Here is a 13,102-nt window from a genome sequence, read left to right as displayed (position 1 = left end):
CTGTATGAAAAAAATGAAAAAAAATTATTAAAATGCTTGAGCAACCTGGATGTCTGCATAAAAAGAATGATAAAAAAATTTAAAAACTAAAACAAATATTTGAACAATTGGTGTACTTTAGGAAACTAGTATTGCTTACCTACTTTAGTCAGAGAGATTATATAAGATTTTTTTTCACATCCTAATAACTATCTTTACTTCAACTAGCTAAACTGAACAAATGTAGTAATATCTGAGCACTTCCCTTGCATTCCTAACAGATATTTATTACAGAAGGGGCTGACTGCCTAGGGATATTGGCAAGTGTCTACTTGGCAAACCAGGGAAAATTTTTGTAAACACATTGTTAACTTTATACATTTCGCATGTGGTAAGCACAGCTTGTTGAGAAAGTACAGATTATGGAATGTATAGAAAACCAGTTATAAAGTTAAATACTCCTAGGCCAAGACAATCTGATTTTGAAAGCCCTGGGCACTTTTTGTATTACCGTTGCAAAGTGCTTTTTGATTTACCTTGGTGGATTTTTTTTGGTCAAAGTTCACATAAATTAATGAATCTTTGCATAAATTTCAGAGAATTAAAAAACTGCAGTAGACTCTTTAGGGATAATACTAAGGAGATACCTTTATGCCACACAACAGTGAAAGAGATCCATGCAGCGTGTGCTTTTATTGTAAGCCTTCGGGCAAATAAAGGTAAAGATTCTACAGAATACAGTATGCTGGCATTGATGCAATTAATATTCCCCCCAAAGTTAGTCACAGCTGCTGTTAGTAAAATGCACAACGTTGTTTAGAACACAGAACATTACTAGCTTTGCTTGACAACATATGCAATGGTGACTTATTAGGTACAAACAGTTATGTGTAGTAGTGATCAGATACACTGAATACAGTTAGGCAAAATATTTACAGTTTACATTTTGGTAGAAGCAATTCTTAACAGATCAGATAAATTTAGGGCCTGCTCCTGTGCATCCTGAGCTCCTACTGAAGTAATTGGGATTTGAGAGCACACAACACCTAGTTGTGAGAGAAGAACACCTTTTGAGAGAAGCTTCTTTTATCAAAAATACAGACTATCTGAGCTTTACAAGTATGCCTTTTTAAATTATATTACAAGACTGTAAGATTCAAAAAAACTTACTAGCCATTCCAATATTCTCATTCAGGCTCCAGTTCAGCATAATAGTTAAGCATCTGCTTAACTGACTGATATCAATGGGACTTAAGCAGGTGCTTAAAGTTAAGTATGTGTTTAAGTGCTTTGCTGAATGCCAGTGGACTTAAAGCACATGCTTAAAGTGCTCTGCTATACTGAGAGTCTTATTGGGTCCCAAGAGGTTTATCATTTTACTGTTTCTCAAGCTCTTCAGCCCAAACCCTGCTACTGGTATCTACTTGTGTAAGAATATTATAGGGCTTCTTACTTGAAAGTGATCTTCAGTAGCCTTGCCACCCATGTTAAGAACATTCAGAGAACTGGCACGCTTCATGCTGCAACCAGGATAGTGAACATGCAAGGATAAACCAATCAGAATAATTGAAAACTAAACTCTAAACACACAAGTATAATAATAGTGAGGCAAACTTAAGGGAGTTTTAATACAACCTATGAAACCTAATATGAAGTATGCTCTTTAAGAGAAATACTTTCTATAGTTACTTATATATATTTGCACATTTTCCTTCTCTCTTTTAATTCTAAGATATGTATCAAAATAATTGCCAGCCCCATAGTACTTAAGCACATTACGTGTTTGATGTTCATATCTTTAATGGTTCAAATTATTTCAGTTTCCAAAATGTCATCTTGCTGAATCAATACATTAATTTAACATATGCTCCACTTTAATGCTCATTTTAAAGTTATTTAGCTAATTTTAAAAAATCAAATTATTCAAATGTAGTTGTTTAGGAAATGTTTGTGAAAATATTAATACATATTAATAAATTTATCAAATAAGCTGTACTTAACTAGTAAAAACTATGGAAAAACTTCGGTTTACATAAATAAGGCAAAAACTAACAGGTTACCACAAACATTGCTTTTATAGCAGATTTTTTTAAAAGCTTGCTAAGTCTATTTTGAAATGAAGGACAATACAAGATTGTTGCTACTATTAACTTTTGTCATGCTTGCGGCCATAACGTGCTTCAATCAGTGGTAGTCCTAAAATCTAAAATGGTCTTCTGAAAGCAATACACCACAAAGATAACACAATCAATTTAAGACCTTGTTATTTTAGAAGGGCTACTGCTAATCAAGATAACTCTGTATTAACTATTTTATATCATCAACTTCTGCATTCTTGAGGATAAGGATTGGAAGTATGGGCTGGATGAATGCACTACAAGGTGGGTAGAAAGCTGGCTAGATTGTCGGGCTCAACGGGTAGTGATCAATGGCTCCATATCTAGTTGGCAGCCGGTATCAAGTGGAGTGCCCCAAGGGTCGGTCCTGGGACCGGTTTTGTTCAATATCTTCATAAATGATCTGGAGGATGGTGTGGATTGCACTCTCAGCAAATTTGCGGATGATACTAAACTGGGAGGAGTGGTAGATACGCTGGAGGGGAGGGATAGGATACAGAAGGACCTAGACAAATTGGAGGATTGGGCCAAAAGAAATCTGATGAGGTTCAATAAGGACAAGTGCAGGGTCCTGCACTTAGGACGGAAGAACCCAATGCACAGCTACAGACTAGGGACCGAATGGCTAGGCAGCAGTTCGGCAGAAAAGGACCTAGGGGTGACAGTGGATGAGAAGCTGGATATGAGTCAGCAGTGTGCCCTTGTTGCCAAGAAGGCCAATGGCATTTTGGGATGTATAAGTAGGGGCATAGCGAGCAGATCGAGGGACGTGATCGTTCCCCTCTATTCGACATTGGTGAGGCCTCATCTGGAGTACTGTGTCCAGTTTTGGGCCCCACACTTCAAGAAGGATGTGGATAAATTGGAGAGAGTCCAGCGAAGGGCAACAAAAATGATTAGGGGACTGGAACACATGAGTTATGAGGAGAGGCTGAGGGAGCTGGGATTGTTTAGCCTGCAGAAGAGAAGAATGAGGGGGGATTTGATAGCTGCTTTCAACTACCTGAAAGGGGGTTCCAAAGAGGATGGCTCTAGACTGTTCTCAATTGTAGCAGATGACAGAACGAGGAGTAATGGTCTCAAGTTGCAGTGGGGGAGGTTTAGATGGGATATTAGGAAAAACTTTTTCACTAAGAGGGTGGTGAAACACTGGAATGCGTTACCTAGGGAGGTGGTAGAATCTCCTTCCTTAGAGGTTTTTAAGGTCAGGCTTGACAAAGCCCTGGCTGGGATGATTTAACTGGGAATTGGTCCTGCTTTGAGCAGGGGGTTGGACTAGATGACCTTCTGGGGTCCCTTCCAACCCTGATATTCTATGATTCTATGATTAATAATTGCTTTCATCTTGATCTTTACTAAAGATTATTCAAACATCTACAACATTTAAGACTAAAATATTTAAAGTGAGGTTATATACATTTTAAGTTAAGAGTATTAAATAGTCCCCAATGTCAGAAGATTTTACTGAAATGGTACAATATGAATTGGCTATTCCCCATCCCAAATACCTGTATGTCACCTAGAACATAGTGCTCTGTTGGTAAGAGATCACCGCGTCTTTTTTATGATTTGTCAGTTTCTAAAGGAGCACCTTAAATAAAATTATTTTGTCACGCTATTAACACCAAAGTTAAGCCCCAATCCTGCAGTGTGATCTGCAGAGGTGGCTCCCTGAAGCCATGTGTGGAGGTCTCTCTGCAGAGCTCATATTGCACAATAAGCAAGTCATTAGTCCCACTGAAATCAACAGGACTACTCAGACGTAAAGGTAAGCATGTGCTTAAGGTAAGAATGTGCTTAAGTGCTCTGATAGATCTGAGCCCAAATAATGTGTTATGTTTGGAATACTGAAACTAAAATACAAAATACCTATACACATAAATGCAGGCAGCAGCTACACAATGTAAGTATACTACATTTTTAATGCAATTAATTTTGAATGTTTCAGATAGCAGAATGCACATAATTTAAAATATGACATAAGAGTTAGCAACAAAAAAGAAGCAATGAATCATGCATGGTTTATACCTCTCTGTTATTTATTTACATAAAATATACAATTAAGGTTACACATGAAAGTTAAAGTATGTTAATCGGTAAAAACACACATACAAAACATCACAAATGAAAATCTCTTTTCAAAAAGTAAGAGCATAAAGGTTTATTAAAAACAAAATCCAAACTCCAGGAAAACAAAAAAAAAATCCACAGGTATAAATCTACCTAAATGCCTTGTTTACTTTCGCTCCAGTGCTAATAATGAACCTCAACAAACAAATATCATCACTAAGTTTCAACTTTTTAAAAGTTATTAGCAGCCAATTTACTTTAGAAGTAAAATTAGATTTTCATCTACAGATGAAAATTAGTTTGGCAAATGCACTTGTAACTTTTTTCAAGTAAAAAACAAGACTAAAAATACTCAAAATACATGCATAATTTTTCTTTGTGTTATAACAAACAGCTATTTTAAAAAAGCTTTGCTTTTATTTTTGCTGTAACAACTTAGCTAACTTGTTCTGTGGTCAAATTTTAAACAATGGAGAGCAAAATAGATGTAAAATTAAAGATCTGAAATCAAATAAAAAGTAAATGTCCATGGAAAGTAGTTCACACCAAGTTTCAAGTATTGTATGTTTGTAACATCTAACTCTTACAGACCTTCTATCACCTTATCGAAAACATTTTACCTATAAATAATTTGATAAGTGTTTTTTCCCTCCTTCCCTCAATTTTCTCTGAATAGATGTCTGAAGACTGGGTTTTTAAGGCTTTGGAGCTCATCTATTCCTGTTATATATTCCTCATTTGAAATCATAATCCTTGTTTGACAGCATGATCAATGACTATGACTGTAAGTGAGGACAAAGCAGCAGGAACAGGTGAACTGCAAAGCAAAAATATAGTCTTCACAGAAAACAGAAGAGGCAGAGGTAGTGGTGAGAAGAAAAAACCACATGATTTCTCATGGAAAATCTTGAACAACATTCTATTTACAAACCATTTTTCTGAGAAGTCAGTAGATCTTTATATACACTAGCAATACTGTATTCAGTTATTTGCAACATCTTAAACACAAATGTGTGTTTATATAAAAATATATACATCAAATTGTCACTTTTAAAAATCAAATGGCAGTAAAAGAAAACAGAGCCGTTTTAACTAAATGTAGCAAATTACTATGGAAAGCAATGTTACTACTGGAAATGAAGTTGAAAAAACCTATTATGAATAAAGAAGTTATTGGAAAGTATTCTTGTGTAAACATATGTATATATTTTACTAAATCCTATCCTCTAAATTGCACTTCCATGATCTAGAAAACCATGAAAGGGTTAAAAAAATTTAAATTTTACAAACCAGATATTTAACTTCTTCCTAAAATAGCTAAGAAAATGAAAAGATTTTTAAAAGATTTTATAATCTACAACAACAAGGGTTGTATAGGTATTCTCATCAACTTCCAGATAGAATTTGTACATTTACTAGTCAAAAGATTAATTAAAAAAAAAAAAAAAGTGCCAGTACGGCACACTCATCCTAGGACCTCAAAATGAAACTTTTTTCTTGCCGGCACTACATGATCACCAGCAATGAAAGATTTTGAAATCAGAACTATTTGCGGAATATGTACATAACAGATAAGCTAATGAAGAATTTTACCTTCAAATATCAGACAGTCTTTCAAAGAGCACAGGACACTTTATGAACACTGGAAACCAAGAATGATGCTGGCATTTTAGCATCTGTTCTACACTAACTTTTTCATGAATATAAATATCACACACATTTAGGTGGCATAGGGTCAAAAATACAGTTCATATTGATGTGGGTAGAGTACTTTTACTTACATGCAGCACACATACAGAGGATGTTTACAGCAGATTGCAATGCCGAATAAAGTAAGTGTGAATATTCAAAATATGGTAGAAACACCCTTTAGCTATTATTTACAATTTATAAAAAACAAGTTGTCCATATATTTCCCTATTATTAACTGCATGATACCAGGAATAGGAACCTGGTTCCATAAAATGTCATAAAAACTTTTAAACCTCCCCAAAAATATTGGGGGTAAAGGAAATAGTTATTAGATATAAATTATAGTTTATAAAAACAAATGATAAACCTTGGCAATATGGGGAGTTGATAATGATTGAAACATTTACAAATTTTTTAACTATGGATGTTGGAAGAATAAGACTCATTCTGGGCTTGTATTTGCACTGTTTTGCTAAACTATCTTGCAGTTTTGTATTTCTTCCATTATACTGTTGTGTGGGGGTTTGTTTGTTTTTTAAATCCAGTCTTCCACCCTACCTTCATTGAAAAAACACCCTTTCATTGACAGCTTGCTTGTGCGCCAATGAATTCAGTAGGAGTTTTGCCACCGACTTCACTGGGCACAGAATCTCATCTTCACCCGCTCAGAAATGAATTTTTACTAACGATTGATACTATCTGGTCAGATGTAAGGTTGAAAACACTTCAAAGCAAATATCAATGAGGTAAGTAATCAAAAAATGATAATTAAATAGCAACAGAAATTATTTATATAGTATCATGGGTGTGCATGATATTTTACAAGCAGATAAAAATAATGTGGCAGATCTCCAATGGAGCTACGATAATTTACACCAGTTTATGATATGCCCCCATGACCCTGTCCCTGCCCCAGACATCACAAACCAATTTATATTACTACATAAATACTTCTAAATGTATTTATCATATGGACTCACTCATTCAGATTGTTATTCCAGCAGATGAAGACAACCCAAGTTCTCTTATTTAGAACTTTTAAACAGAAGCTCAATAAAGCAATGCTGTTCTAACAGTTGTAGCTGGGAACCAAATTGGTTTGTTTTCCAAAGTGAAAAAAGTATTCAAGGCTAAACCTGATATGCTGCTAGAACTGTAAGACTATTAAGGAAAAAGGTAATGCTTATGCTCAATTCTGTGATGAATGTTTCAGTTTGCATAGTGCAATACGTAAACAGATGAACATATCGTTTTGTGCATCAGCAGGAATTATAAATACACTTAAAGCCATGAAAATACACAGTGCCTCCCCTCCTTAAATTCAGTGGAAGTTTTGCCACTGACTTCAGTGGTGTGAGAATTTAACACATAACATGTAGCTAATAGCATGTGGTAAAATTCTTGATTCACTGAATTTACAGTACATATATATTTAATAGTTAAGAGTTTTTTTGACACTATTTTCTGCCCTTTGAAATGTGGATGTTTCAGTAGTTAATCCTTCTTAGGGATTGTTTACATTTGAAACGCTGGAGTTGCACCACTGTAGCACTTCAGTGTAGACACTACCTAAGGCTTAAGCTGACAGGAGAGGTTGTCCCATAACATAGGTGACCCATTCCCCAAGAGGCAGTAGCGAGGTTGATAGAAAAATTCTTCCATCGACCTAGTGCTGTCTACACCAGGATTTAGGTCAGCTTAACCATCTTGCTCAGAGCTGTGGATTTTTCACATCCTTGAGTCACATAGCTGAGTTGACCTAACTTTTTAGGTACACTAAGCCTTAGTTTCTAAGTGAAGCATGACTAAAAATGATTGTTTATGCTGACTTCCAGTAAACGTTTTCCCTCAACACTAAGGATTGAGAGGTAACATTTTGTTCGCTTTAACAGTAGCTTTCCACTTCTATACTCGTGATAAAGAGCAAGTTTAAATGTTAGTAGAAAATTAATACATACAATATGTGAAATGCATTCTGTTTGTATAGAACCAGATTCTTAGATTTAAAAAGTCTGATGTCAAATTGTGTTAACACTGACCTTTATTTTTAATACATTAACTATTCATAATGCTATGCTAGTCGTGAGTTCTACTGAAGCAAAAAATAAAAATAAAACACCAAAAAACAAACAACCCCTGCCCCCACATCCCTTTTCCCACTACAGTACTTAAGAATAAAGTATGGGCAACTTAATTTATTCTCTGGGAAAAAAGAAATTTAGCAATTTAATAAAGTGCACCAATAATACTCTGACTATATAAACATGTTCTAAATAAAGCTTTTTCTTAGAGCTGCCATCATGCTAAGCATCCTCCTTTAAGAAGTTGCAAGTTCTGTAAAAAACAACAACTGAGCAATAAATACTAAAATAAATTAATTTTTTTCCACTGTTAATATTAAGGAACTGTCAGCATAGAGTTAAATTATTCCCTATATCACTTTTCAGTAAGGAATACAATATGTTTAAGACCTTTTTATGAACTACAATTCTACATGCAGTAAAGGTAGATAATAGCCACAAGAGAAAAGGCTACCTAGATCAGTGCTAGGCTACAAAATGGGTACGAACTGGGAGCACACCAGCTCATCTAAGAATAAATAATTACCCAGGATTCTTTGGTTCACTGTCTCGTGAACTTCCTCCCTTCAGCTTTCTAACCAGCTTCTCACTGCTGCGTCTAATTGAAGCACGGAGCTTGCTAAAGGAACCACTGCGTTTTAAAGATCCAGTGCCATCCTGAAAAAAATTTGAACAAATGTGAAACTGCAACAGTTTTTGCCCCTCCCCCACAGCTGAATTAACAACAACAACATGTATAGTCAAAATACTTATGTTCTGCTACCGATAGGTAATAGTGCCAAATTATATAAATATTTTAAAATGACATATAAATTGTATTTTATCAGGAAGATTACTGTCAGCATTCAGACTTAACAGTGCCTACTTATCACAAGGACTTCAGAAATATGAAAATCTATTCAATTTATAGTTAACTATGATTCATAACAGTTAAAAAAATAATCTCAAAGTATACATGACTCACAAATGCATACCAACACCTTCACCACCACCATAACATTTCACGTTTACTTTGATGCAGTCATATGGGAAAGGTGAGTACAGTATCAAGCAAAAGCATTCTATCAAGGTCTGAATGAACTATTTTATTATTTTTGTTCAACTATCTAGGCCATGTGCACTAAACATATTTAGTGAATTCTATAAGTTAAGTTTATTAAAAACTTAGGAACCATTTATGATCAGAGAATATATATTTAGATTCTTATATTTCAGTTTTCTTTCACCATGTTTCAGAAAAATATAAAACAAGATGAAATGACAACTTTCTGCACATTAAATTCACATTTTATGCCCACAGAAGTTTCTAACTCTTAAGTACATATCAAATTTGTATGCCAAAGAATTATTGTTTTCTCTTAAAAAATCAACAGTTTAGTAAGATAAGTAACCACTTGCTACATCTAGAAATCCTATATGGCTACTGTTTGAAAGTAAGGACTGTAAAAGGAGAAAGTACTACTAAGCAGACAAAGACAGACATCAGTTGGAGTGAGTTTATTAGAGAAAGACAGATACACAAATCACTGAACACCAAGATTAGTAGAGAAAAGCATAAATTGCCAAAATTTCACACAAAGACTAAACAGCAATGCTACTTTAGAATAATCATAAGTGAAGACATCCAGAGTTCCATATTGATGTTAACCACATTATAGGTCTCTAAATATATTTTAAAGCACTTGGAGCACATGCCTTACTTTTACGTTTTATTCTGTAAAGGTCACCATCATGCTATTTTAATAATACCTTGTGTGATACTTTTAACTACCTTTTTCATAGTGAACAGCTATTTATAAAGTTCATTCTTACTTTTTACTTAAGTATTACACAGCAAATGGTTGTAATAACACATTCTGTATGACTAGATACATATCTAGCAAAGCTACACATGTACAGAAATAAGAACCCGAATAAAAGACATAGCACTGAAGGAATGGCCAGTTTACAAGGAAGTGTAGCTCTGACAAAAATCGTAAGGGATTTCTAAAACACAGCAGTCAGTACTGAAGAGAGAAGTTAAAGCTTGAAGATGGTGCACGCCCGTCATGCAGGAGACAGTATAAGAATCACAAAAGGCATCTAGGCCTGTCAGACAGAAATGGAGAGAGAAAAACTGAATGAAACTGTTGGGAAAAGTTCAACAGTTTTCAATTTTGAACAGTTATGTTTACAGTATTTCTAGGTCATGTGCTGGAGGTCTTTTTTTAAATTAAAGATTTGGGATTGCACCTGTAAGTGCTGCCATTCACAGATCCTTGCAATTACCAAAAAGGTAGTTGTTTGTTTACATACTTTAACCTATTTCACTAACACGTATCATACAAAAATTACCAAAAGAGATCCAGTCTTTTATTAAGTTAATATCTGTAAATAAGAGAAAAGCAGATTTTTAAAAGCCAGAAATTGCTTTTATATTATAAACACATCACGTGTCATATACGCAGGGGAAAGAATGCTTTTTTTTCAGTTGAAAAGAATACAAAAACCAAAATTAAAAGGAAAAACTTAATACAAGATTTAAAAGAAATTAACAGAACAAGGTGCATTCATTTAAGCTTTAACTTCTGTCAGGAATTTTTTTCTCCACAACACTAAAAAGGAAAAGTGTTTCCCTCACCCCTCCAAACAAACAAATAAAATTCCATCTACTTCTTTGAGGTAATAAGAATCCATGGAACTGTTTATGTATTATCATGTATATATTTTTAAAAAATAAAATTCATAAGGAAAATACTAACACGCAAGTTTCCACACACTGCCCTGCCCAAGGGACCTCAAAGTTGAACTGAAAGAACCACCTACAGAAGTGACTGGGTAGTTGAATTCTTAGGCTTTTCTTTCTCAACTCTGGGAAAATGAACAAGGATATCAATTAAGATTTTTGTTTAGTGATGATGGCATCTCTCTGTAGGAAGTAGAGTGAATACCGATAATAGATATTTTACAAAAAAATGCCCTTCTACCAGTGATTGAAAACTAACTGGGAGTTGCAATCAAATCTTCACCTGATGACAGAGGTCTATTATAAAATTAGATTTTGTATTTTATTTAGAATTACATAAAGACATTTCAGCTATAATGATTCAAGAAGTGCTTATAGAAATTCAGCAGCTTTGAATCTGGGGTGACCAGATAGCAAGTGTGAAAAATCGGGACCGGGGTGGGAGGGTAATAGGAGACTATATAAGAAGAAGCCCCAAATATTGGGACTGTCTCTATAAAATCGGGATATCTGGTCACCCTATTTGAACCTGAACTCTATATTTTAGTTACATGATTCCATGAATAAAAAGGCAAATTATTCCTTGCATCTTAAAATAGGCATGTTCACATCAACAGTTCTCAAGTTAGCCAGAATTTCAGCTTTATAGCCACTGTATAAAAAATCTCCTTCAGTTTTTGAGACAGACATGGGGCAAGAGCTCAGGCTTATCTGGAAAAGTCAGTATAAGAAAACATTTTTTAAATGTTTATGAAAGGAACTCTCTAACTACAATTTCAAATTGTAAAAGTTTAAAACTGATCAAAAGTTATGAGAACAGTGTATTGTTCCATAAATATGTGCAAGTTTTAGAAGTGTTAGTATACAATATACATTACATCAATTTTACTAAACAAAGTGTGTCTTAGTATTTAGCTATAGATTTATTTGTTAAAAACAGACTTTTCAGTTCCTATAGGACAATACCCCAAAAGCATACCGTTCTTTTCTAAGCTATACTACATGTGGGTAATTACTTTAATTGCAGTATCCTCTTTTATTGTGTATACCCTCACAAAATTACTACTTCTGTGCACTGCTGTTCAAAAACTGCAGAACATTTCTCACTGAAAAGTAAAATTTTAAAAAAATTTCAACTACTCTATAAATTGCACTATTCCTAAACCCTAACACTGTTTTGTCTGAGAGCCAAATTCTTGAGCCAACTCAAGAGTACAGATGCACATCAGAAGGTTTTTACCAAAACAGGCACTTCCTTTGGTCTCTGTAAACAAAGTAAATTGCCTGTGATGGAAATTCAATAGTACTTCCTGTCTGAGAAGCAGAATATCTGTGTGGAGAGAAGAGATGAGGGAAAGGTGACACCACATCCTACAGGTACAGAAAAGAGCAGCATTAAAATAAGGTAGAAAACAATGCCGGGAAGTTTCCTGTTTTTCATTTGTGTATGAACAAACTCTCTCAAGTGAAGAAGAAAATGTGGACTGTAAATAGATTCACAGATATTAAGGTCAGAAGGGACCATTATGATCATCTAGTCTGACCTCCTGCACAACGCAGGCCACAAAATCTCACCCACCCACTCCTGCAAAAAACCTCTCACCTATGTCTGAGCTACTGAAGTCCTCAAATCATGGTTTAAAGACTTCAAGGATAATCCCATGTATATCAGAAAAAGTGATGCCACATTTTTAAAATGAATGGTGCAATTCCCAGACTTTATAAAAATCAACACTTCCTTAATTCTGGTCCCTAAAGGAAAATTAATTTTTTAGGTCAACAGATATTTATCAGTTTAGGTTTCATTCAAATATTGACCTAGAAATACCATTTTGTATTTTTCCAGAAGGTTCTTTATCATTCCAAAATCTGCATGCTTGTTTTAATTAAAAGCAAACAGTAAAAAAAAGGTTTTATTCACTTAGAACACATAAAGGCATGCAAAGTACGGCAGAAATTAAGGGAGGAGTACAGTACACAGTTCTAATGCTGAGTGGACAAAATTAAGATAAAAGGAGTTACAAAACTTATTGTGGGGACACTAATGATGCAACATTAATTATTCACAACAGATGCTGATTGACTGTCTTGAAACGGTGAATACCAATGCCAAGAAAATGTCATTTGATAAATGACAAAAGCAACCAAAGATGGAGAGAACATTCTCCAGGCAAATTCAGCAAGTGTTAAGCTTTTTAAAAAGTTGGCTTTAAAAGCTTCTTGCAAGTGACTGAAAAACTGTTGTAAGAGAAATGAACTTTAGAAGCATTCTAGTTTATAAAGTAGGATAAACACCCTAAAGCAAAAGCAAAAGTAGTCAGACAAACCTATCACTTCAGCAATTTGGCAAAATGTATCAGTGCTTTTAGCAGAACTATAGCTTACAGTGAATTAACAGTTTGACTGCCTGCACTAAGTACATTCCCTTGGCAGCAACA

General features: G+C 34.5%; 1 protein-coding gene across 5 annotated transcripts in view; it reads right to left on the bottom strand.

The window, feature by feature from the left end:
• Positions 1-13,102, bottom strand: part of KLC1 (kinesin light chain 1) — a 62,779-nt gene that overhangs the window by 6,154 nt on the left and 43,523 nt on the right. For 2 of the 5 annotated variants that reach the window (XM_073349766.2, XM_073349767.2), the window contains exons 13-14: positions 8,466-8,596; positions 1,433-1,499 (exon numbers count right to left, since the gene is read on the bottom strand). In XM_073349766.2, coding sequence (XP_073205867.1) covers positions 1,433-1,499; positions 8,466-8,596 — 198 coding nt within the window. Of the gene's footprint in view, positions 1-1,432; positions 1,500-8,465; positions 8,597-9,421; positions 10,028-13,102 lie in introns of those variants that run through there. The other 3 variants (XM_073349768.2, XM_073349770.2, XM_073349771.2) reach the window with 2 other exon arrangements.

Source organism: Lepidochelys kempii, chromosome 6, assembly GCF_965140285.1.
Source record: "Lepidochelys kempii isolate rLepKem1 chromosome 6, rLepKem1.hap1, whole genome shotgun sequence".
Taxonomy (NCBI): Eukaryota; Metazoa; Chordata; order Testudines; family Cheloniidae; genus Lepidochelys; species Lepidochelys kempii.
Note: the sequence above shows the minus strand (reverse complement) of the source record. Positions and strands in the feature narration are given on the sequence as shown.